Below are 25,802 nucleotides of genomic sequence, written 5' to 3'. Positions count from 1 at the left end.
GTATATACAATATATGGGGTCACACATAGCCCTCCTGCACACTGTATATACAATATATGGGGTCACACATAGCCCTCCTGTACACTGTATATACAATATATGGGTTTACACACAGCCCTCCTGCACACTGTATATACAATATATGGGGTCACACACAGCCCTCCTGCACACTGTATATACAATATATGGGGTCACACACAGCCCTCCTGTACACTGTATATACAATATATGGGGTCATACAGTCCTGTATACTGTATATACAATATATGGGGGTCACACACAGCCCTCCTGTACACTGTATATACAATATATGGGGTCACACACAGCCCTCCTGCACACTGTATATACAATATATGGGGTCACACACAGCCCTCCTGTACACTGTATATACAATATATGGGGTCACACACAGCCCTCCTGCACACTGTATATACAATATATGGGGTCACACACAGCCCTCCTGTACACTGTATATACAATATATGGGGTCACACACAGCCCTCCTGCACACTGTATATACAATATATGGGGTCACACACAGCCCTCCTGTACACTGTATATACAATATATGGGGTCATACAGTCCTGTATACTGTATATACAATATATGGGGGTCACACACAGCCCTCCTGCACACTGTATATACAATATATGAGGTCATACAGTCCTGTACACTGTATATACAATATATGGGGGTCACACACAGCCCTTCTGTACACTGTATATACAATATATGGGGTCATACAGTCCTGTACACTGTATATACAATATATGGGGGTCACACACAGCCCTCCTGCACACTGTATATACAATATATGAGGTCACACAAAGTCCTCCTATATACTGTATATACAATATATGGGGTCACACAGAGCCAAATTATCACAAACAGCTCTCCGCTGTACTCAATCGTCAGGACAATTTCCCAAGTGACTGACAATTAATGGATGAAGCTGTAGCTGTTTCTACTACTAGGCCGATTATCGGGGAGCTCACGGAGAGGGTATAGTATATATACAACACCTATTGCAATGCATGAAATATATGTATATATATATATATATATATATATATATATATATATATATACACCTCAGTACCTTCACTGCCAAAACTCTACAATAACCGAAGAAAAACTACTAAGCTGTCACCTGCAATTGTTTTACAGGGCGATTGGTCACCCGTTACAGACATCGTATGGCTTTGAGGGTGCAGATTGTAGAGCAAGAGGAACAAAGCTATTAAATTTATTTGTTTAATCCAAAAATAGGCAGTGATTATAAAAATATACAAAAGCTGTTATAAAGGGGACAAAAAATACAGTATATACAACTACATGAAATAAAAGAGATAATCATAAGAAAATTACTAAACCTGATGTCACTGAAATGGCTCAAAGCTTGAGGTGCTCTTTAGGAAAACAGACAGAGCCCACAGCAAGAATTGACAAAGCACCAAACCCAATTTCTGCTTTCAATCAGATCAAAGTTATGTTCACATATATCCCCTTAATGAACTCATGTGAGAGCCGTTTGTGGGATGTGCTCGGCCCTTCAGACTTTTAGGCTATGTCCGCACGTTGCGTCGGAGTACCTGCAGTTTATTCTGCACGTTTTCCTTCCCTTGGTTTTTGACCAAATGGTTTTTGGCAATTTTTTAGCGCTAAAAACGCATGCGTTTTTACCGCGTTTTTAGTGCGTTTTTAGCGCTTTTCTTTGTCGCTCCATTGGGAGACCCAGACAATTGGGTGTATAGCTTCTGCCTCCGGAGGCCACACAAAGTATTACACTTTAAAAAGTGTAACCCCTCCCCTCTGCCTATACACCCTCCCGTGGATCACGGGCTCCTCAGTTTTATGCTTTGTAGACGGATTCTGCAGTGGGTGGAAGCCACAGCTTCCACCATCTCCGCAGTTCACATCCCGGGCGTAGAAAACTGGGAAGCAGATTTTCTCAGTCGTCAGGGCATGGACGCGGGGGAATGGTCTCTGCACCCAGACGTGTTTCGAGAGATCTGTCGCCGCTGGGGAACGCCGGACGTCGATCTCATTGCGTCACGGCACAACAACAAAGTCCCGGCATTCATGGCACGGTCTCAGGATCACAGAGATCTGGCGGTGGACGCGTTAGTTCAGGATTGGTCGCAGTTTCGACTGCCTTATGTGTTTCCTCCTCTGGCGATGCTGCCCAGAGTGTTACGCAAGATCAGGTCCGACTGCGTCGCGCCATTCTCGTCGCTCCAGACTGGCCGAGGCGGTCGTGGTACCCGGATCTGTGGCATCTCACGGTGGGTCAACCGTGGGCGCTTCCAGACCGCCCAGACTTGCTGTCACAAGGGCCGTTTTTCCATCTGAATTCTGTGGCCCTCAACCTGACTGTGTGGCCATTGAGTCCTGGCTCCTAGCGTCTTCAGGGTTATCTCAGGATGTCATTGCCACCATGAGACAGGCCAGGAAACCAACGTCCGCCAAGATCTATTATAGGTCTTGGCAAATCTTCTTATCCTGGTGCGCTAATAACGGTTTTACTCCATGGCTGTTTGCCTTACCCACTTTTCTTTCATTCCTTCAATCCGGAATGGACAAGGGTTTGTCACTTGGCTCTCTCAAGAGCCAAGTATCGACACTCTCCGTGTTTTTTCAAAAGCGCCTAGCCAGGCTTCCGCAGGTCCGCACGTTCCTGCAGGGAGTTTGCCACATAGTCCCACCTTACAAGCGTCCGCTGGAACCCTGGGATCTTAACAGGGTGCTAACGGCTCTTCAGAAACCACCTTTCGAGCCACTGCGGGATGTCTCTCTATCACGTCTATCGCAGAAGGTGGCCTTCCTAGTGGCAGTCACATCACTTCGGAGAGTGTCTGAGCTAGCAGCGCTGTCATGCAAAGCCCCCTTCCTGGTGTTTCACCAGGATAAGGTGGTTCTGCGTCCGGTCCCGGAATTTCTCCCTAAGGTGGTATCTCCTTTTCATCTCAATCAGGATATCTCCTTGCCTTCATTTTGTCCTAATCCAATTCACCAGTGTGAAAAGGATTTGCACTCTTTGGATCTTGTGAGAGCACTCCGGCTCTACGTGTCTCGCACGGCGCCCCTGCATCGTTCAGATGCGCTCTTTGTCCTTGTCGCTGGCCAGCGTAAGGGTCGCAGGCTTCCAAGTCAACCTTGGCTTGGTGGATCAAGGAACCGATTCTCGAAGCCTACCGTTGTTCTGGGCTTCCGCTCCCTTCAGGGCTGAAAGCCCATTCTACCAGAGCCGTGGGTTCGTCCTGGGCATTGCGGCACCGGGCTACGGCTCAGCAGGTGTGTCAGGCAGCTACGTGGTCTAGTCTGCACACCTTCACAAAACACTATCAAGTGCATACCTATGCTTCGGCAGACGCCAGTCTAGGTAGGCGAGTCCTTCAGGCGGCGGTTGCCCACCTGTAAGAGGGGGCCGTTTTCGGCTCTTTTTATTGAGGTATTCTTTTACCCACCCAGGGACTGCTTTTGGACGTCCCAATTGTCTGGGTCTCCCAATGGAGCGACAAAGAAAAAGGGAATTTTGTTTACTTACCGTAAATTCCTTTTCTTCTAGCTCCTATTGGGAGACCCAGCACCCGCCCCTGTACCCTTCGGGCTGGTTGTTCTTTTGTGTACACATGTTGTTCATGTTGAATTGTTCTTTTGGTTCATGGTTTGCAGTTCTCCGAACATCCTTCGGATTGAATTTACCCTAGACCAATTTATAAGTTTTCTCCTTCCTGCTTTTGCACCAAAACTGAGGAGCCCGTGGTCCACGGGAGGGTGTATAGGCAGAGGGGAGGGGTTACACTTTTTAAAGTGTAATACTTTGTGTGGCCTCCGGAGGCAGAAGCTATACACCCAATTGTCTGGGTCTCCCAATAGGAGCTAGAAGAAAAGGAATTTACGGTAAGTAAACAAAATTCCCTTCTTTACCTGCGTTTTCACCTGCGTTTCTGCAGATGCGTTTTGTAGATCAAGACACTGAGAAATAAAGTTGGATTAGTCAAAAAGAATGAAAAAAGAGACAAAAAAGGATAAAATTAACTTTTAATAAAACTATATGGAAAATATCAATTATAATGAAATAATAACGGTTATGCACATTATAACAGAAAAATAGGTCAAGTTTATTATTTTTTAGCATTTAAATTTTCGGTTATTGTGTGTGTGTAAAGGAACATTAGAACCCATTAATTTTTGGCCAGAAAAGCATGCGTTTTTGGAGGCAAAAACGCAGTGGAAAAGCAGGTAAAAAGCATGAAAAACGCAGGAATTGTGATTTTGGTTGCTTTTTGCCATTTCTCATTGACTCCAATGTTAAGGAAACGCTGCAGAAATGGCAAAAACAACTGACATGCTACTTCTTTTTCAGCATGGTTTTTGACCACAAATATGCAAATTAAACGCTGCAGAAAAAAAGCAAAGTGCAGACAGGATTTCAGCTTTTCCCATAGACTTTGCTGGAAAACAAAAACGCATGCGTTTTGGCACAAAAACGCTGCAGCTAAAAATGCTGCAGAAACGCGGGAAAAAACGCAACGTGCGAACATAGCCTTAGGAGATCCCCGACTTACAGGACATCTTTGCCCTTTGAGGTACCAGACAGGAGATACCATTTTCATGTTTCCTATTCCGATTTTATTATTCTATAGAGATGAAACATGGTAGTGATAACACCATCCATCTGAGCAATATTAATTTGGAGCTCATAGGCAGGCCTCACAATTATAAAAAAAAATCATGTTCTTCCCTTCATAATCACGATGCAGAAAATGTATCTACCATAATTAGTGGATTAACCTAAACCCAAATATTCATAACTGTATACTGGCCCTGAAAAACCGATGATCCTGCTTTAATCAGAGGAGGCTATGGTCTGGGACGTGTAATTGTCCAACTCTGTGTAAACGAATCTCATTCTTGCTGTATTTTTTCCCAACCGTTTCTATGATGTAATTACCTGTCCACACCAGGGGGTCCTAGCTGGACAGGGGCCAGATGTAGTGTTATCTCACATAGGACACTATTACACCTGGCACTATTCTATGGGGCACTATTACAGGTGTCACCATCACATAGGGCACTATTACACCTGCCATTATTATATGAGCACTATTTTATAAATGCCACCATCACATAGGACACTACTACACCTGGCACTATTCTATGGGGCACTATTATAGGTGCTACCACACATTGGACACTACTACACCTGGCACTATTCTATGGGCTCTTATTATAGGGGGTCACCATCACATAGGACACTGTTACATCTGGGACTATTATATGGGTACTAATATAGGTGTCCCCATCACATAGGACACTACTACACTTGGCACTATGCTATGGGCTCTATTATAGGTGCCACCATCACATAGGACACTGTTACACCTGGCACTATTATATGGGCACTATTATAGGTGTCCCCATCACATAGGACACTACTACACCTGGCACCATTCTATGGGCTCTAATATATGTGTCCCCATCACATAGGACACTACTACACCTGGCAGTATTCTATGGGCTCTAATATAGGTGTCCCCATCACATAGGACACTACTACACCTCTACACCTGGCACTATTCTATGGGCTCTATTATAGGTGTCCCCATCACATAGGACACTACTACACCTGGCACTATTCTATGGGCTCTATTATAGGTGCCACCATCACATAGGACACTGTTACACCTGGCACTATTATATGGGCACTATTATAAGTGTCACCATCACATAGGACACTACTACACCTGGCACTATTCTATGGGCTCTATTATAGGTGCCACCATCACATAGGACACTGTTACACCTGGCACTATTATATGGGTACTATTATAGGTGCCACCATCACATAGGGCACTACTACACCTGGCACTGTTCTATGGGCTCTATTATAGGTGCCACCATCACATAGGGCACTACTACACCTGGCACTATTATATGGGTACTATTATAGGTGCCACCATCACATAGGGCACTACTACACCTGGCACTATTCTATGGGCTCTATTATAGGTGCCACCATCACATAGGACACTGTTACACCTGGCACTATTATATGGGTACTATTATAGGTGCCACCATCACATAGGGCACTACTACACCTGGCACTGTTCTATGGGCTCTATTACAGGTGACATGTGGACTTCTCTCCCCTTGGTTCCTCCATATACTCCGCTCTTCCTCACACTGGTAAATCTAGGCTGTGTTGTTGTTACTGCGCTGCTCGTGTTAATAAAGTTTGGTCGAAAGACGCTACGTTCTGATTGGCTGACGGCAGACGTCGTTTTGGCGCCAAGCAGCGCTGTTGCCGGAAGGGGCTCGTGCAGCATGGATCTGGAGAAGTTCGAGCGGGACAATTCCCGGAGCTGTGTCCTGGCGTCTCCGGTACCGGAGCAGTGCAGGGAGGAGCCGTGCTGCCTGGGCATAGATGAGGCCGGCAGGGGGCCCGTCCTGGGTGAGCATAGCAACAGTCGCTAGGTGCCGGCGCATTGGCCGAGCATGTGATTATGACCCTGTATACACTATATACACATGTCTGCGGCATCCAGGAAGACGTGTCGGGTTCACATTATATGTGACATCTGTCTGCGGTGATAATAGTGAGGAGACCGGCGGGGCACAGAGCCGGGGCAGGAGGGTGAGGGATAATCGGTGGATGGGAAAAGTAATACTGTGGTGGAATTGCATAAATATACACACCCCTTACAGTAATAATGTGATGGAATTGCATAAATACACACACACTTTCTAGTAATCTGATGGATTTGCATAAATATACACACCCCTTACAGTAATAATTTGATGGAGTTGCATAAATATACACACCCTTTATAGTAAGTTGATGGAATTGCATCACACCCCTGGGTGAAATTGAATAAATATACACACCCTTACGCTAATACTTTAATGCCCCCTTTGAATATCTGACAGCATTCAGTCTTTTGGGGTCAGGGTCTATCACCTGGCACATTTAGAATCGGCGCTCTTTGCCCTCTCTTCCCTGCAGTAGCTCCACATCCATCAGATTGCGGGGCCATCTCCTGTGTACAGCGACCTCTTCAGGTCACAGATTTTCTTTAGGATTCCGGTCTGGGCCGTTCCAAAGCTGTGATCTGGAGAAGCCATCCTTTTCTTGATTTAGAGGTCATTGTTGGGCTGAAAGGTACAATTCACTTTCAGCAGAGACCTGAAGATTTTGATATAAAATTGACGGATATTGGGAACTATTCATAATTTCCTCCACCTTTAAATAAAGCCCAAGTTTCAGATGCAAAAATAGCCTCAAAACATAGTGCTACCTCCACTATGCCTCACTGTGGGAATGGTGATCTGGTCATGATGACGCAGTGTTTGGTTTTGCACCAAACTTACCATTTGGATTTATGGCCAAAATGTTCAGACCATAACATGTAATCAAATGTGCGTGACAAAGTTTCTTGATAAGATCCCCTCGCTGTGTTGTTAGCTCTTTACAAACCATGACTTTGGCTGTAAAATGTAACTAAAAAAATATCTAAAAATAGGTAATATCAGCTCACCAAGCCTGCTGCAGTCCCATAATCGTCCTGTGGTGGATGATCAGCGCACGGATGGTCAGAAGTCTCCAAATATATATAAAATATAAATCCAGCGCAATCACATGGAATATTAAAAAGTTGTCTTCTTTATTGATAGTTTTTCATAAAATCTAAAAGGTACATGCAGCATAAAAATAAAGGATGCCCAGGTCAGAGCGACGCATTTCAACAAACTGTCTTAATCATGGTCTGATTAACCATGATTGACAGTTTGTTGAAACGCGTCGCTCTGACCTGGGCATCCTTTATTTTTATGCTGCATGTACCTTTTGGATTTATGAAAAACTATCAATAAAGAAGACAACTTTTTAATATTCCATGTGATTGCGCTGGATTTATATTTTATAAAAAAATATCTGGAAAATCCTGTAGAACAGCAAAACTTTCTATGCTGGTCAATCAGAATCGCTGTAAATGACGGCAGCCGTGAGTGTAATGTAACATGAGGGTAAATGTTATTGGCACCTCTTAGGCCACATACACACATTATTTATTTATTTTTTTTGTATCTCACTATTTGTAGCCAAAATCAGGAGCTGGAAATAAATCCAGCTGTGGTGCCCGTGTTTCTATTCTACTTTCCCACTGATTGTTCCACTCCAGGTTTAGGCTACAAATACTGATAAAAAAAGCCTTACCAAATACTTGGTGTGTGCACGGGGCCTAAGAGGGTGCTTACACTTATGCAATTATATATATTATATTTATTTTCCTTTGTCAGTTTATTTAATGTGAATTGATGATGGGTGGCATTAAGGGGCACTTTGCACACTGCGACATCGCAGGTGCGATGTCGGTGGGGTCAAATTGAAAATGACGCACTTCCGGCATCGCATGCGACATCGCAGTGTGTAAAGGCTGGATGATACGATTAACGAGCGCAAAAGCGTCGTAATCGTATCATCGGTATAGCGTCGGCGTAATTCATAATTACGCTGACGCAATGGTCCGATGTTGTTCCTCGCTCCTGCGGCAGCACACATCGCTGTGTGTGAAGTCGCAGGAGCGAGGAACGTCTCCTACCGGCCTCACTGCGGCTTCCGTAGGATATGCGGAAGGAAGGAGGTGGGCAGGATGTTTACATCCTGCTCATCTCCGCCCCTCCGCTCTGATTGGCCGCCTGCCGTGTGACGTCGCAGTGACGCCGCACGACCCGCCCCCTTAACAAGGAGGCGGGTCGCCGGCCACAGGGACGTCGCACGGCAGGTGAGTGTGTGTGTGAAGCTGGCGTAGCGATAACTTTCGCTACGCCAGCTATCACCACATATCGCTGCTGCGACGGGGGCGGGCACTATCGCACTCGGCATCGCAGCATCGGCCTGCGATGTCGTAGTGTGCAAAGCCCGCCTTAAGGTGAAAAAAAAAGGTCTGCAATCATTCTTGGTAGCGTTTTGTTACATGGCAAAAAAAACAGCAATTTATCAGGGAAGAATGTATGTGTGTACGTACCGTATATGTATGTATATCTGTGTGTGTGTATATGTATATGTATGTATATATATATGTGTATATATATATATATATATATATATATATATATATATATATATATATATATATATATATATATATATATATATATATATTTTATTGTATATGTGTGTATATACATATTATGGTTCTGTCCATTTCAAGGCGCTCTGACCCGCTCTGGAGGTAACTTTCTGTACATATGTACTGTGTACAGTATACCATTGCACAGTACAGTATATGCTATATAGCATGTCAATCAATTTGCATTTGTGGATATAGTATTGTACTTTCTTATTGATGACCAGTGCAGCACATTGCTTATACTGTACCTCCCACACACCAACAATTCTATTGTAAGCTAATCTGCATTTTAATTTTTTTTTTTACTGTACAGTATTTGTATTAGTGTACGGTAATAATGTTATATGAATACAGAACATTATTTTGTATTACTGTAATAAGTTTGTATAAATACAGCAAATATTTTTGGGTTGTGGAGCGACTTGTCTGTTTCAATTATTTCCTATGGGAAAATTCGCTTTGATATAAGAGTAACTTGGTATAAGAGTACAGGCCTGGAACCAATTATGCTCGTAATCCAAGGTTTAAAAGAAAATAATAAAAAAAAAATATATATTATAATATAATTTATACTATGAGCCTGCATAACTCCCTTTGTATCTGCTTACCTTTTATTAGTCTAATTAGTTGGGGCCTTAGATTTTGGAATTAGGGCTGTGAATCTTTTCATTCAACGCCCACAGACTGAATTTTCCATGTGTGATATCTGGGGTTCAGCTCTGGTTTAATGATGTGAAGTGATCTAGTGATATTAGGGAGCGCCGGTCACTGTCCCCTCTCCTCTGTGCTGGTGACCCCCTTGTCCAGGGTAATTTGCAGCCTCCAGTAAGGCCTCGTTTACACTGGTCCGCTATCTGGCACGGTTTCTGTTAATTGTCAGATGATGCGCCCTGACCCTCGTGGCAGACGCAGGATCTTTTCTTTATCCCCCTTCCTCAGTTGTTCTGTGACTGTCATATTTAATTACCTCCTGTATTTCATTAGGACTTTTGTCACCTTTGATACGGCTGCTAAATCCTGAGCTTTTCTGTATCTGTCATTTTTTCATACATCAAATTCGGAACTGGAGGAAAACAGGTTTAACACCGCGCTTGAAGACCACAGACATCAGTGTTGAACACACAATTCTTTTATTTCATTTAATTCCTACGCGTTTCGGAGACCACAACTGCCTCCTTCTTCAGGGAAAAGAATTTTACAGAAACCAAGGAGGAGCCCTTAAAAAGGATGTACAGAAAAAAAAAAGGGAAAAAAAAGAGAGAGAGAAAGGAAGAGGGATCCCTGGCTATGACGTCAGTTCACCATGTGCTGCAGAGCAATGACTCATTGCCACGTGGAGTAAAGCCGAATTACATGGCCCTTACAAGAATTGAATAAAATACATATTGATACATTTAGCCTAAACAGAACATTCATAATCAAAAATCATAGCAATAAGAGATTCAGAAAAAATGAATTTTAAGTGAAAAAGAAAAAGAAAATAAAAAGAAAGGGGGTAAAAATATATACAACTGATAGTGATATTTGACACGAACCCGGAGTAGAGAGGCCGTGAGATTGACCGGCCATCTCACTAAAGGCTACTTTACACACTGTGATATCGGTCCCGATATCGCTAGTGTGGGTACCCGCCCCCATCTGTTGCGCGACACGGGCATATCGCTGCCCGTGCCGCACAACATCGCCCAGAGCCGTCACACATACTTACCTGTCCGGCGACGTCGCTGTGACGGGCGAACCGCCTCCTTTCTAAGGGGGCGGTCCATGCGGCGTCACAGCGACGTCACTGAAACGTCACTGAACCGCCGCCCAATCGCAGCGGAGGGGCGGAGATGAGCGGGACGTAACATCCCGCCCACCTCCTTCCTTCCGCATAGCGGCCGGGAGGCAGGTAGGGAGAGCTTCCTCGCTCCTGCGGCGTCACACGCAGCGATGTGTGCTGCCGCAGGAACGAGGAACAACCTCGTTACTGCTGAAGTAACGATAATTGGGAATGGACCCCCGTGTCGCCGATTAGCGATTTTTCACTGTTTTGCAACGATGCAAAATCGCTAATCGATGTCACACGCAACGGCATCGCTAATGCGGCCGGATGTGCGTCACGAATTCCGTGACCCCAACGACTCCGCATTAGCGATGTCGTAGCGTGTAAAGCCCGCTTTACATTGTACTAACAGAGGGGTTTAATGGTGCCTCATGATTAGCTACAAGAACCATTAAAAGCCAAGTGCAAATGACATGCACTAGGTCAAAAATCAGCAAATAGAACGGGGCATATATTATATTTGCAAGTAGGACCAATAGTAACATTATTTTTATTATTATTAAAAATCAAATCACAAACTTTTTAATTAATTATATATGAGTGAAGTGCACTTGAATTGGAGCGACTAATAAGAAGGGATCCGTTGTGATAAAACAGGAGAAACAACAGAGGAATAGTGTTGTGCGCATGTATAAGAATAGAGACAAATTCTCTTAATGAGAAGAGGTGAAAGGAGTTCAAATCGTGGGAAAAATTGCAAAGCGCAGGCGCGCTTCACATGGAAAGTAGCAAGCTCCTCACATCTCAAGGTTAAGAAAGTTCAGAAGCGTGGGAACTAGCTATAGTGCGCGTGCGTGCAACCAGTGACAGTAAAGGATTTTAACACAAAAATCCATGTAATCATGCCGTTGTTAGGTTGACCTAACGGTCACAGCTGTTGCCAGCGATGTCCGAATGCAGAGAGGGTACCGGTGACCCCCCCCTCTGCTACTCCGTCTCAATGAAAACAAGCGGACGCCGTTATACACATAAGGGCTAAGCCACACGGCGAGAAAAACAGTGCGAGTGGAGTGCGATAAAACATCGCATTCCCCTCGGACCAATTCTAGCCTGTGTGACAGCACACATGGGCGATTATTTTCTCAGCCCTAATCGGACTGAGAAAACAATCGCAGCATGCTGCGATTGTAAGCTGAGTCTCTTTCTCTCGCACCCATTCAAGTGAATGGGGCGAGAGAAAAATCGCACTGCACTCGCGGTACACCGGTGTACTGCTAGTGCAGTGCGAGAATGGCAATAGCCGGCTACAGAGGAGAGAGGGAGAGAAATCCCTCCCTCCCCTCCTGAGTGCCGGCCCGCCCCCCGCAGCTGAGGTCTGCTCGCACGAACGGACCTCCGTTGCAAGGACACAGGCATGACACTCGGCTCTGCTGTACTGCCTGCACGAGCCGAGTGTCATGCAAGGGGATCGCAGTAGTGCCCGTGTGGCCCCAGACTAAGACTGGAGATGTGCGGCTCCGAATAGAAAGTGTATTGGTATTGTTTACATTACAAAGTTATACAAAGTTGATTAGGGCGTAACTATGCAGCATACATATTCATTAAAGGCGTGAATTACATATTCCCAGCAAAAGAAATTAACATAATGACTTATACTCCCATAACAAGATGTTTGTCAGTCGTTTCTAAGTCAAAACATTCTGTGTCCTTGAGTTTGGTCTCACAGTTTATTACGTAAGTAAGTCTGGTTTGATATTGCCAGGGAGAATGAATTTCCATTATTTTTCTAAGGCAGTGAAAAAGGTTAACTCTTTCCTCACACCGTGGAGAAGGAAAGACAACATGTCACGGATGAATTACTCTGGGAAGTGTGAAGCGGGATCAAGCCCGACAGTGCTAGGAAGAACAAAGGGTAGTTCATTTTGATCTGACAAGGCATCCAAATCTCTCTCATAATTGGTGTGCCGAAAAAAACTAATCTTAACACTGGAAAGCAAGGAAAGGGAGAAGGATAGTTTAAAAACAATAATATGTTATTTGAAACACGTAGTAATATAAGCAAGAAAATGAATTAATAAAAAATGGATAAAAATAAGAACATATGTGAGATATGCACGGGGATTGATGACAAAACATATGTTATCAGTATGTCTTTAGTAACATGAAAAAGGAAGGGGGGGTAATAAAATATCTGAACTGGCAATTATAGCAACATTTATGACATGAATATATTAAATATTTATATGAATATAAAAATATAAAAACAGTCCATCAGAGCAAAAAAGAAGGATTTTTGTGTACTCACCGTAAAATCTCTTTCTCTGAGTCTTCATTGGGGGACACAGGACCATGGGTTATGCTGCTGTCACTAGGAGGCTGACACTAAGTAAACAGAAAAAGTTAGCTCCTCCCCAGCAGTATAACCCCTGAGCCGGAGGCGGGCTCAATCAGTTTTTTGCTTAGTGTCGTAGGAGGCTGATGTGGGCCGACTGGGCCCCCTTCAGCCACTTGTTTTTTTGCGTATATTTTTTTCATTTTTTTCTCGGCGACGCTCGTTGCTCTCATCTGTGGTAATTTTCTTTTTCTGCAGGTATCATTTCTCTACCTCAGATCTCGCAGCCCGTGTGGGTACCACTCCCCTGGGTCGCAGAGGCTTGAGTCGTCGGGCCCTCTCCCCCGTCCAATTCCACGGTACCACTCCCGGGTTGGCACGCTGGGCTAATCCTTCCTGGGCACCTCCTATTCACCCTGCGGTATCACCCCAAAGGGTGCAAGGGGCATACATCAGGGACTGGACCTCGCAGCGCGTCTGGATTGTATGATGGGGCCCGCAGCGCTGCTTCACTACAGAGGGGCTCCCTCCCCCCACCAGCGTCCACCTCCCTGCCTGCCTGCCTCATTCTTCTCCTGCTGCCCGCAGCCAGTCCTCCGGTGTGCGGAGCACACGGACACAGCTGCAGAGCTCCACGCCTGCACACTGGCAGATGCGACGCCGCCGACCAGGTAGGACACCCCCCCCTACCTTCTCCCGGGCGGTTGCAAAAATATAGGCCCCGGTCCGGGCCTACTCACCGGGCGCCCCGGCCACGTCCCCATCCGGCGCTGGAGTCCACACATGCAGGGCTCGGCCGGTACCCGGACATCGCTGCCGCGCCGCCGCTCCCGCAGGTAGAACCGCCGGTCTCTACCTTCCCCTGCGCCGGCTGCTTCAAATTTAGGCCCCGGCTTCGGCCCTGTCTCCGGCGTCCCAGGCCCGCCCCCCCGCCGCATCGCTATTGGCCGCCGGCCGCTCCGTCTCCGCCCTCCGCTCAGCCCCAGGCATCACAGTGGGGGCGGTGGATGTTTTTTCCCGCTCTCCTGGGCCCGCCTCCAGCCTCCTCAGCGTTCATTTAAAAAAAAAAAAAAAAAAAAGGGATTATGGCAGACTCCCGGTATGCGGTTTGCTGACGCTGCAGCAGCCCGTATGTCAGGGAAGAATAGACCCAAGTCTTCCATGTTTATTAAATACAGTGGGTTTTTTATCAGGGCTTGTGTTTTGTACATTATATATTAACCCCTTCAGGTGCTTTTTTCGGGCTTTGCATCAGGACACATCCCAATAGGGTTAGTATTTAGAGCTCTCAGAGCTGAGTTTGTAGTTATTTGGGACCGGTAGCTCAAGTTTGCGGTTCCCTTAATGGTAATTTCCCCCACATAATGTCAGATTAGTATTGACAGCTACCGCAGCCCCTGGCACCGCACGCCCCTGTATCTCGCCCCTGCCGGCTGGTTAACGCCCTGTCTCAGGCCATATATTCCCTCGCTGACGTCCCTCAGGTTCGTGCACATGCGCTGCGTCCCCCGCCGACGCTCGGTCATACCATCCACAGAACGGCGCAATTCCCTCGGGGAGACGAGTCCCGTACCAGGGACCTTTTCCTAGGCTAGAAGCGGACCCGCCAGGTCTCGTCTTCGTGGCCCCCCAGTTTTCCACCTTATTCCCCAGGTCCAGACTGCCCTTCCTACGGTAGTCTTACGACCTCTCGGGTGATGGCCCAGGCTTTCCATCTCCGCTGGACTCCGAGCAGGACCTGGATGTTTTGGCGCAGGACGAATAGCATGCTAGAAACGGTGAGTCAAGCCGTAAGGCTACGGACAGCCCCTCTTCTCTCCGTGCACCCAGGTCTCCTTTATGACGTTTGGAGCGGACCCTTGATGTGCTCAGGGGACATCCAGAGTTCGCCGAGTTACCGCGTGATCACAGACAACTACCAGACACGACGTTTACCAGCGGTAAGCCATGTCATTGTCATTATTCCCTTCTCCAAAGGCGTTTCGAAGAGAATGGCCATGCTACACTGGAGTCTTTGATTGATCACAGACATCTACCAGACACGGCGTTTACCAGCGGTAAGTCGTGTTTTTTGTCATTATCATTCCCCCAAAGGGCTCTAGAGAGAGGGGGCAGTCCACCTTGCAGAGACTAAGATGGCAGGCCCCTGCGGTTTTCAGTGGAATCCAGTTCGCCGTGTGACTGTGTTATCACGGATAATCCCCGGACTCGATTTTTGCCAGTGGTAAGTCCTTTTATTGTCATTACCCCTTCTAGAAAGGGGCTCCGAAAGGAAGGGGCACCCCACCCTGTAGTCGACCCGCCTGTGTTCATCCGGGCTTCTCGTCCCGAACGTGGCGTCCCTCAGAGAATCAGCGGACACCATACGCAGCGGACCACGTTCCACCTATGCCGTCCCAGGACTGGTTATCATCTTCAGTGAGTACCCTCTCTTCACAAGCCTGGGGTCTGCCTGCTGCTCGGCCTGAGCCTCTACCATCAGTGTGTCCACCCGTCGAGACCTCTGACTCGGGATCAGGAACGCAGATTCGACATCTAGTAAGTCACTGACTTCCCTTCCGACTTTAGGGAACGCCCCTCTGGAGATAGGCGAGTCCAGTGGCCCCCCTTGACTACGTCAGGGTAGAGTACCTCTCTCCCCTAGACTACGTAAGGGAAGGGTACATCCCTTTCCCTGCATCGACCCAGATGCATCAGGATCGTCCCCTCACACTAGGTCCCAGCCTGTTCACGCCGCACCCGTCAGGAAGCCTCTATCCCTCCAACAGCCCCTCCGCCTTGCGTGGCAGTGGACCGTTCCAGTTTTTCTAAGAGCGCTTGCAGGGATCACTGTCCCTGCGCATCCTACTCTACAGAGCTGCTAGGTTCTCTACGCCCAGGTTCGGCCGGGAGCCCCAGAGTTCTCCCTTCAAGGATCCTCGCTTGAGGTTTAGACCATCATATTAACTGTTTCGCTACTAGGGTAGCTGAGATACCGGAAGGAGTCCTCCCAGACCCCGGCTCGGTCCATCATCCCTTAGGCACGGTTTTTCGAGCCCGTTCAGGGGTAGCTACTCCTCACGCAGGAATAGTTTCCTTCCTGGCACAGAGTCCCGTGTACCCTTGCCACCCGCTCCCGTTTTGGCTATGCGAGTCCTCGGCAGTCTGTGGCGGTGATAGCGACGGTGCACTTACCAGATTTCATCCCTGACTCTCCAGCGGACCACACTGAAGATCGGAGACAAAAAGGGTTCCGTCTTCCCGGGTGATCCGCCAATCTCCTCATAGCGGACCAGTCTTTGAAACCGTCCCTTGGGAAGCTTCCCTTCCCTCCTCTGGAGGATATTATCAACCGTCACCAGTCTCCCGTGCTAGGGTATGCTACCCCACCATTCCTCGGCACGGTCCCGAGGGACAGCCCTAGAGCGTTGTCTCCCTTTCAACATTCCGGAAACCAGAGCCATCCGGTTAGCCCGGTTACAATTTCTTCTCTGGGTCGGGGTTGCCCAGTCAGGTTCCAGTCGGACCATGCCACAGCGGTGACGTGCATCATCCACCAGGAAGATGCAGAGAGTGTCATGGCAAGGGAAGAGGCCAAGAAGATCTTGCTCTGGGACGGGTCCCTTAACTCGCTAATCTCGGCAGTACATCCCTAGCATGGACGTTTGGACGGCCGATTTTCTTGGTAGGAAAGACCTCCCTTAGGAAAAGGGCTCCTCAACAGGGAAGTCACCAGTCAGATCCCTGGCGAAGGAAGACCTCCAGTCGTGGACCTATTGTTCTTCCGTTCCAACTTTCAAGTCAATGGTGCTTCGAGTGTGCCACCTGCTCTGGACTAGGTGACGACGCCCTCGACCGGTCGTGTAGCCTGTTCAGGCTCTCCTGCATCTTCCCGCGGCTTCCCATGGTCTCGAGGGTTCTCAGGATGGACCAAGGCAACGATGCCTCTGGAGTGGCCCAGGCGAGCATAGTTCGCATAGCCTACTCAACTCCTCACGGAGGCCCCGGGGCTCCTTCCCGACCGCCAAGTTCTCCGTGTCGGGGCCCCTCTCTTCTACCAGGACTCAGAAGTCCCAAGTTCGACGGCCTCACCAGTGGATCCCGGGTGCTGCCTCGGTCAGGTCTGTTGACAAGAGGATTACAGACAATGTTGAGGGCCGGGAATCCAGTTTCCTCCAGGATTTATTTCCACTCGGAAAGAGCTCCCCCGGTGGGTGAGGACCACATCTTCCCTCCTTCTTGCTGGCATTCTTCCAGTCAGATCCGAATGCGGCCCTCTCGCGCGTCCCTGTATCGGCCAGGTGTCGGCCCGTTTCGCTTCGGTTTTTCGGAGTCCTTTCACTTCCCGTCCTCCAATCAGAGCCTTCTCTCAGAGAAGCGTCCATCTGGCTCGGCTGTATCATCGTTCACTAAAAACGTGGGTCCTTATTCCAGTGATGGGTTCGTTCAAGGTACCCCTTTTTTCCCGGCTTCCACCTGTTTTGATAGGTGGGCTCCTCGTGGCCATCTCGTTGTTACAGACGGCGTCAGGGCGGACAGCCCTCTTGTCGTTTTTTCCCCCCCCCCCCTTTTTCCGGCTCCTCCAGCAGGACAAGGAGAGGCTCCGGCCAGAACTCTTCGTTTCTGTCCAAGGCAGCTCGCTGTTTCCTTCCAGAAGAGGTGTTTAGTTTTCGGTTCTAGTCTCCTCTCTCAGCCGGAAAGGGGCCTAGTTCGTTCCAGAACTGGTACGAGCCCTCAGTCTTACATGTCTGCAGGACACCCTTTTCGGTTACACCGACAGTCAGTCCATCCCTCCACCCGTTCCCAAGGGGCGCATGCCGGCGCCAGGGGCCAGAATTTTCACATGGATCCATTCCTCCATATGTGAAGACTATCGCATGAAGGGCGGACTTCCGCCGCGGTCTACCGAGCAAGGGGTACCCTTTGGACGATTGGACTCCAGACGTCGACCGACCAGGTCCCCTGGGCCGCCACCCAATCTAGTCGGCATACCTTTACTAGTTTCTACCAGGGTCACGCCCAAGCTTCGGCAGCGGCCAGTCTTGGAGTAAGGTTTGCGGGTGGCAGTGGCACACCTGTAACAACGTAGGTGCTTCTAGGTCTGGTGCAAGCCCGACAGGGGGAAGCGGTTGCCTTCCTATCTCCGGTGATGGTTTTTCTTCCCACCCAGGGACTGCTTTTGGACGTCCCATGGTCCTGTGTCCCCCAATGAAACGATAGAGAAAGAAGGATTTTTGTGTACTCACCGTAAAATCTCTTTCTCTGAGTCTTCATTGGGGGACACAGCACCCACCCTGCTTGTGTTATTTGTTATATATTACCTGTCTGTTACCCCAGTGGCCATTTCCCCAGGCCACTGGTCACACGACTATTGGTCATAGTTTTTTACCTTGTTTTATCCAGGATTGTTTGGTTCTCCTCCTACTGCTTGTGCACTAAACTGATTGAGCCCGCCTCCGGCTCAGGGGTTATACTGCTGGGGAGGAGCTAACTTTTTCTGTTTACTTAGTGTCAGCCTCCTAGTGACAGCAGCATAACCCATGGTCCTGTGTCCCCCAATGAAGACTCCGAGAAAGAGATTTTCTTTGTCGCTCTATTGGGAGACCCAGACAATTGGGTGTATAGCTACTGCCTCCGGAGGCCACACAAAGTATTACACTTAAAAGTGTAAGGCCCCTCCCCTTCTGGCTATACACCCCCCGTGGGATCACGGGCTCCTCAGTTTTTATGCTTTGTGCGAAGGAGGCACACATGCAAGCATAGCTCCACAACTTAGTCAGCAGCAGCTGCTGACTATTTCGGATGGAAGAAAAGTGGGCCCATATAGGGCCCCCAGCATGCTCCCTTCTCACCCCACTCTGGTCGGGTGTTGTTAAGGTTGCGGGTACGGAGGCTGGAGCCCACATGCTGTTTTCCTTCCCCATCCCTGCAGGGCTCTGGGTGAAGTGGGATCCATAATCGGTCTCTAGACACTGGGACCGTGCTCCCTCCGCAGCCCCTGGGAATCTGCTGGACAGGAGCTGAGTATCGTCAGGGACATGGCCCTGCTACTGCGAGGTACTCTGTATCCCCTTGGGGACGGCGCATGGCGCGCTTGTGTCGTACACGCTGCAGCACTGCTGGGCGTGTTAGTGCGCCGGGACCGCGCTTGTGGCCGGCTGCGCTTACACTCTAGTCTCCGGCTTCTGCCTAGTAACGCATATTCCAGGTGCTCTGTGTCCCCGTTGGGACGGCGCATAAAGCACCTTGGGCACAGACGCTGCAGCGACTGAGGCGTGCGTGTGGGTCCGGGACTACCGCGCCGACCGTGCACTGCCGGTCGGCCGCGATTTCAACTTTAATCCCCGGCTTTTGCGGCCTAGTATGGGATTCTCCCGCCCCCAGACCTGCCAGTCAGGGAAAAGGGCGGGACAGGCGGTGTGACGCCGACAGTGAGGGCTGTAGTACATTGAGCTGTCCTCCGCCCCCCTCACTACCCACGCTGAGGCACCAGATTCCCGCACTTTTGTGTGAACACGCCCATGCCTCCCTCCTCCTCAGAGAACGCCGTCAGCCATGTTTTTTCAACACCTTCTGGCTGCAGCTGAGGGAGATCCGGGTCAGAGAATCTGAGGGCTACAAGCCACATCCGCAGCCCCTACCGGAGACGGAGTATCGTCAGGGACACCCTGCAGCTACAGGTACTCTGTGTCCCCGTTGGCACGGTGCCTGAAGCACCTTAGCCTCAGACGCAGCTGCGATTGCGGTGGGCATTCTTTGTCCGGGACTACCGCGCCGACCATGCATGTTTGCCGGCCGCGTTTTTACTTGAATCCCCGGCTTTTGCGGCCTAGTGGGTTAACACTCCCGCCCCTGAGCCTCCCAGTCAGGGAGAGGGGCGGGAGGGGCGGTGGGTTGCCGACAGTGAGGGCTGGAGCACACCTCGCTGTCCTCCGCCCCCCCCGCACTGATCCCTATAGACCACCGGATTCCTGCAGACACCTGCATCATAACGTAGGGAGGGCTGGAGCATACGTTGCTATCCTCCTTCCCCCTCACTGAGCACTGGGCAGTTTTTCAAAGGTGGTCTTCCTAGGATGTTGTCACCCCCTGGGTGCCGCAGTGTAGATAGATATATATATATATATCTGTGTCTATCTATATGATTTCACTGTTTCGACAGCATTATTGTTTTTGGCTGTATACCCTCACTGATTACTCTGCGGACGACAGGCTGTTGTCTGCTCTTAAAGAGTAAGGGTGCCAAAACGTCTTGTGCGCCTATATTACAGGCACTGCACAGATAACAGCTTCGCCGGCATTCCCGGTCCAAGCGGCAGGGTCAGAGTTACAGCTTGCTAAGAAACTCTCTGGGTCATTTTCCCTATCCATGTCTCAGGCTATGGACAAGTGGTCGGCTAAGAGACTAGGAGTTTGCAGTCCAGACCGGTCCCTTAAACAGGCCCCGGGCACTGCGAGATCGCCCCAGGCCTCTGTCGGTCTGCGACGAAGCGTGTTCCTGGGGTGGCCTCTAGTTATGACGTGGGGTACTCCGGCACAAACCGCAGTCCCAGTCCGGCTAAGCAGCCTTGCTTGGAATCTTCCCCGACTTCTTCAAGGGGTTGAAGACCCTCTAGAGGATGGGGCGGAGGTCGCAACCCACGACTCTGTCCGGACGTGGCTCTAAACGTCTTATAACAGTGGCTGACGGGTCCACGCTCAAAAATGCCACGGACAGACAGATAGAACTCCTAATGAGATCCATCTATGACGCTATCGGCGCGTCCTTTGCGCCGGCATTCGCAGCCGTATGGGCACTCCGAGCTATCTCAGCGGGTCAGGCGCAAATTGACGCACTCACACGTACGTCGGCGCCGCAGGTGGCGTCCATAACCTCTCAAACATCGGCATTTGCGTCCTACGCTATTAATGCTGTCCTAGACTCTGCGAGCCGTACGGCGGTTGCAGCCGACAATTCGGTGGCAATACGCAGGGCCTTGTGGCTACGGGAATGGAAGGCAGATTCGGCTTCCAAAAAGTGCTTAACTGGTTTGCCATTTTCTGGCGACCGCTTGTTTGGTGAGAGATTGGATGAAATCATCAAACAATCCAAGGGAAAGGAAACATCCTTACCCCAGGCCAAACCAAAAGCACCCCAACAGAGGAGGAGTCAGTCGAGGTTTCGGTCCTTTCGGGGTACGGGCAGATCCCAATTCTCCTCGTCCAAAAGGCCTCAGAAGGATCAGAGGAACTCCGACGCATGGCGGTCTAAATCACGCCCTAAAAAGACCGCCGGAGGTGCCGCTACCAAGGCGGCTTCCTCATGACTTACGGCCTCCTCACACCGCATCCTCGGTTGGTGGCAGGCTCTCCCGCTTTTGCGACACCTGGCTGCCACAAGTAAAAGACCGTTGGGTGAGAGACATTTTGTCTCACGGTTACAGGATAGAGTTCAGCTCTCGTCCTCCGACTCGATTCTTCAGAACATCTCCGCCTCCCGAGCGAGCCGAGGCTCTTCTGCAGGCGGTGGGCATTCTGAAAGCAGAAGGAGTGGTGGTCCCGGTTCCTCTTCAGCAACAGGGTCACGGCTTCTACTCCAACCTGTTTGTGGTTCCAAAGAAGGACGGGTCCTTCCGTCCTGTTTTGGACCTAAAACTGCTCAACAAACACGTAAGGACCAGGCGGTTCCGGATGGACTCCCTCCGCTCCGTCATCGCCTCAATGTCCCAAGGAGATTTCCTAGCATCGATAGATATCAAGGATGCTTATCGCCACGTACCAATTGCTCCAGAGCATCAGCGCTTCTTGCGCTTCGCCATAAAAGACGAACACCTTCAGTTCGCGGCACTGCCGTTCGGCCTGGCGACAGCCCCAAGAGTTTTCACCAAGGTCATGGCTACAGTAGTTGCGGTCCTCCACTATCAGGGTCACTCAGTGATACCTTACTTAGACGATCTGCTGGTCAAGGCACCCTCTCAAGAGGCATGCCAACACAGCCTCAACGTTACTCTGGAGATTCTCCAGAGTTTCGGGTGGATCATCAATTTTCCAAAGTCAAATCTGACACCGGTCCAATCGCTGACATATCTTGGCATGGAGTTTCATTCTCTTCCAGCAATAGTGAAGCTTCCGCTGGACAAACAGTGTTCACTACAGACAGGGGTACAATCACTCCTTCAAGGTCGGTCACAACCCTTGAGGCGCCTCATGCACTTCCTGGGGAAGATGGTGGCAGCAATGGAAGCAGTCCCTTTCGCGCAGTTTCATCTGCGCCCTCTTCAATGGGACATCCTACGCAAGTGGGACAGGATGCCGACGTCACTAGACAGGAACGTCTCCCTCTCTCAAGCAACCAAAGCTTCCCTTCGGTGGTGGCTTCTTCCCACCTCATTATCGAAAGGGAAATCTTACCTAACCCCATCCTGGGCGGTGGTCACGACGGACGCGAGTCTGTCAAAGTGGGGAGCGATTTTTCTCCACCACAGGGCTCAGGGTACGTGGACTCAGCAAGAGTCCTCACTTCAGATCAATGTTCTGGAGATCAGGGCAGTGTATCTTGCCCTAAAAGCGTTCCAACAGTGGCTGGAAGGCAGGCAGATCCGAATTCAGTCGGACAACTCCACAGCGGTGGCTTACATCAACCACCAAGGTGTGACACGCAGTCGGCAAGCCTTCCAGGAAGTCCGGCGGATTCTGCTGTGGGTGGAAGCCACAGCACCCACCATATCCGCAGTTCACATCCCGAGCGTAGAAAACTGGGAAGCAGACTTTCTCAGTCGCCAGGGCATGGATGCAGGGGAATGGTCCCTTCACCCGGACGTGTTTCAGGAGATTTGTTGCCGCTGGGGGATGCCGGACGTCGACCTAATGGCGTATCAGTACAACAACAAGGTCCCGGCATTCATGGCGCGGTCTCACGATCACAGAGCTCTGGCGGCAGACGCCTTCGTTCAGGATTGGTCGCAGTTTCAACTCCCTTATGCGCTCCCACCTCTGGCACTGTTGCCCAGAGTGTTTCGCAAGATCAGGTCCGACTGCCGCCGCGCCGTCCTCGTCGCTCCAAAATGGCCAACGAGGTCGTGGTACCCGGATCTGTGGCATCTCACGGTAGACAACCGGGGGAACTATCAGACCGACCAGACTTGCTGTCTAAAGGGTCGTTTTTTCCTTCTGAATTCTGCGACCCTCAACCTGATGGAGTGGCCATTGAGTCCTGGATCCTAGCATCTGCAGGGTTATCTCAAGGGGTCGTTACCACTATGAGACAGGCCAGAAAACGCACATCTGCCAAGATCTACCACAGAACGTGGAAGATATTCTTATCTTGGTCCTCTGCTCAGGGAGTTTCTCCCTGGCCAATTGCCTTGCCTACTTTCTTTCCTTCCTGCAATTCGGTTGGAAAAAGGTTTGTCGCTCGGTTCCCTTAAGAGACAAATCTCAGCGCTCTCTGTATTTTTTTCAGAAGCGCCTAGCAAGACTACCTCAGGTACGCACGTTCCTGCAGGGGGTTTGCCGCTTAGTCCTTCCTTACAAACGACTGTTAGAACCCTGGGATCTGAACAGGGTGCTGATGGTTCTGCAGAAACCACCATTCGAGCCTATGAGGGATTTCTCTCTCTCTCACGCCTTTCGCAGAAAGTGGTTTTCCTAGGGGCAGTCACTTCACTTCGGAGAGTGTCTGTCGGGGCAGCATTGTCGTGCAAAGTCCCCTTCCCGGTGTCTCACCAGGTCAAGGGGTTTTGCGTCCGGTTCCGGAATTTCTCCCTAAGGTGGAATCCCCCCTTTCATCTCAATCAGGGTATCCGTACCCTCTGTTTGTCTTCATCCAGTTCACCAATGTGAAAAGGATTTGCACTTGATTAGATCTGGTGAGAGCACTCAGACTCTTCATCGATCGTACGGCGTCCCTGCGCCGCTCAGAAGCACTCTTGTCCTTGTCGCTAGCCAGCGTAAAGGGTTGCAGGCTTCCAAATCAAGACTGGCTCGGTGGTTCAAGGAACCAATTCTCTAGCTTATCGTTCTGCTGGGCTTACGGTTCCCTCAGGGCTGAAGGTCCATTCTACCAGAGCGGTGGATGCGTCCTGGGCTTGAGGCACGAGGCTACGGCTCTGCTGGTGTGTCAGGCGGCTACCTGGTCCAGCCTCCACACTTTCACGAAACTCTGTCAGGTGCATACCTATGCTTCGGCGGATGCCAGCATAGGCAGACGAGTCCTTCAGGCGGCGGTTGCCCACTTGTAGAAAGGGGGCCGTTTTACGGCTCTATTACGAGGTATTATTTTACCCACCCAGGGATTGCTTTTGGACATCCCAATTGTCTGGGTCTCCCAATAGAGCGACAAAGAAGAAGGGAATTTTGTTTACTTACCGTAAATTCCTTTTCTTCTAGCTCTAATTGGGAGACCCAGCACCCGCCCCTGTTTTTGTGTCTACACATGTTGTTCATGTTGAATGGTTTCAGTTCTCCGATATTCCTTCGGATTGAATTTGCTTAAACCAGTTTATTGGCTTTCCTCCTTCTTGCTTTTGCACTAAAACTGAGGAGCCCGTGATCCCACGGGGGGTGTATAGCCAGAAGGGGAGGGGCCTTACACTTTTAAGTGTAATACTTTGTGTGGCCTCCGGAGGCAGTAGCTATACACCCAATTGTCTGGGTCTCCCAATTAGAGCTAGAAGAAAAGGAATTTACGGTAAGTAAACAAAATTCCCTTCTTACGGTGAGTACACAAAAATCCTTCTTTTTTGCTCTGATGGACTGTTTTTATATTTTTATATTCATATAAATATTTAATATATTCATGTCATAAATGTTGCTATAATTGCCAGTTCAGATATTTTATTACCCCCCCTCCCTTTTTCATGTTACTAAAGACATACTGATAACATATGTTTTGTCATCAATCCCCGTGCATATCTCACATATGTTCTTATTTTTGTCCATTTTTTATTAATTCATTTTCTTGCTTATATTACTACGTGTTTCAAATAATGTATTATTGTTTTTAAACTATCCTTCTCCCTTTCCTTGCTTTCCAGTGTTAAGATTAGTTTTTTTCGGCACACCAATTATGAGAGAGATTTGGATGCCTTGTCAGATCAAAATGAACTACCCTTTGTTCTTCATAGCACTGTCGGGCTTGATCCCGCTTCACACTTCCCTGAGTAATTCATCCGTGACATTTTGTCTTTCCTTCTCCACGGCATGATTACATGGATTTTTGTGTTAAAATCCTTTACTGTCACTGGTTGCACGCACGCGCACTATAGCTAGTTCCCACGCTTCTGAACTTTCTTAAGCTAAGTTCACATTTCCGCTAAAATCTATCAGTCACAATCCGCTGCTCTTGTAAACAGCGGAATCCGTTTAGCGGATTCCGCTGCTCCCATAGACTTGTATGAGCAGCGGATTGTGACTGATGATGCTGCGTTGCACCCTCCGCCCGACTGATCAGTCGTGGAACGACTGACCGCCGGGCGGGAGGAACGCAGCATGTAACGTTTTTTGAGCAGCGAGATCCGTCGGATTTCGCTGCGCATGCTCTCTGGCTCCCTGCACACGTCACCAGCTTTGGTTGGTTACCCGATATTTACCCTGGTTACGGTGCAAGGAGCCA

The 25,802-nt window shown here is 49.2% G+C and overlaps 1 protein-coding gene across 2 annotated transcripts in view; it reads left to right on the top strand.

Annotated features, from left to right (window-relative positions):
* Positions 1 to 25,802, top strand: part of RNASEH2A (ribonuclease H2 subunit A) — an 81,682-nt gene that overhangs the window by 10,990 nt on the left and 44,890 nt on the right. The window contains exon 1 of one of the 2 annotated variants that reach the window (XM_075346596.1): positions 6,283 to 6,457. The exons of the other annotated variant lie outside the window; for it this stretch is intronic. Coding sequence (XP_075202711.1) covers positions 6,331 to 6,457 — 127 coding nt within the window. The 5' untranslated portion in view covers positions 6,283 to 6,330. Of the gene's footprint in view, positions 1 to 6,282; positions 6,458 to 25,802 lie in introns of those variants that run through there. 2 annotated transcript variants of the gene reach the window in all.

Source organism: Anomaloglossus baeobatrachus, chromosome 4 (genome assembly GCF_048569485.1).
Source record: "Anomaloglossus baeobatrachus isolate aAnoBae1 chromosome 4, aAnoBae1.hap1, whole genome shotgun sequence".
Taxonomy (NCBI): Eukaryota; Metazoa; Chordata; class Amphibia; order Anura; family Aromobatidae; genus Anomaloglossus; species Anomaloglossus baeobatrachus.
The sequence above is the reverse complement of the archived record's forward strand: the minus strand, read 5'-3'. Positions and strand labels throughout refer to the sequence as shown.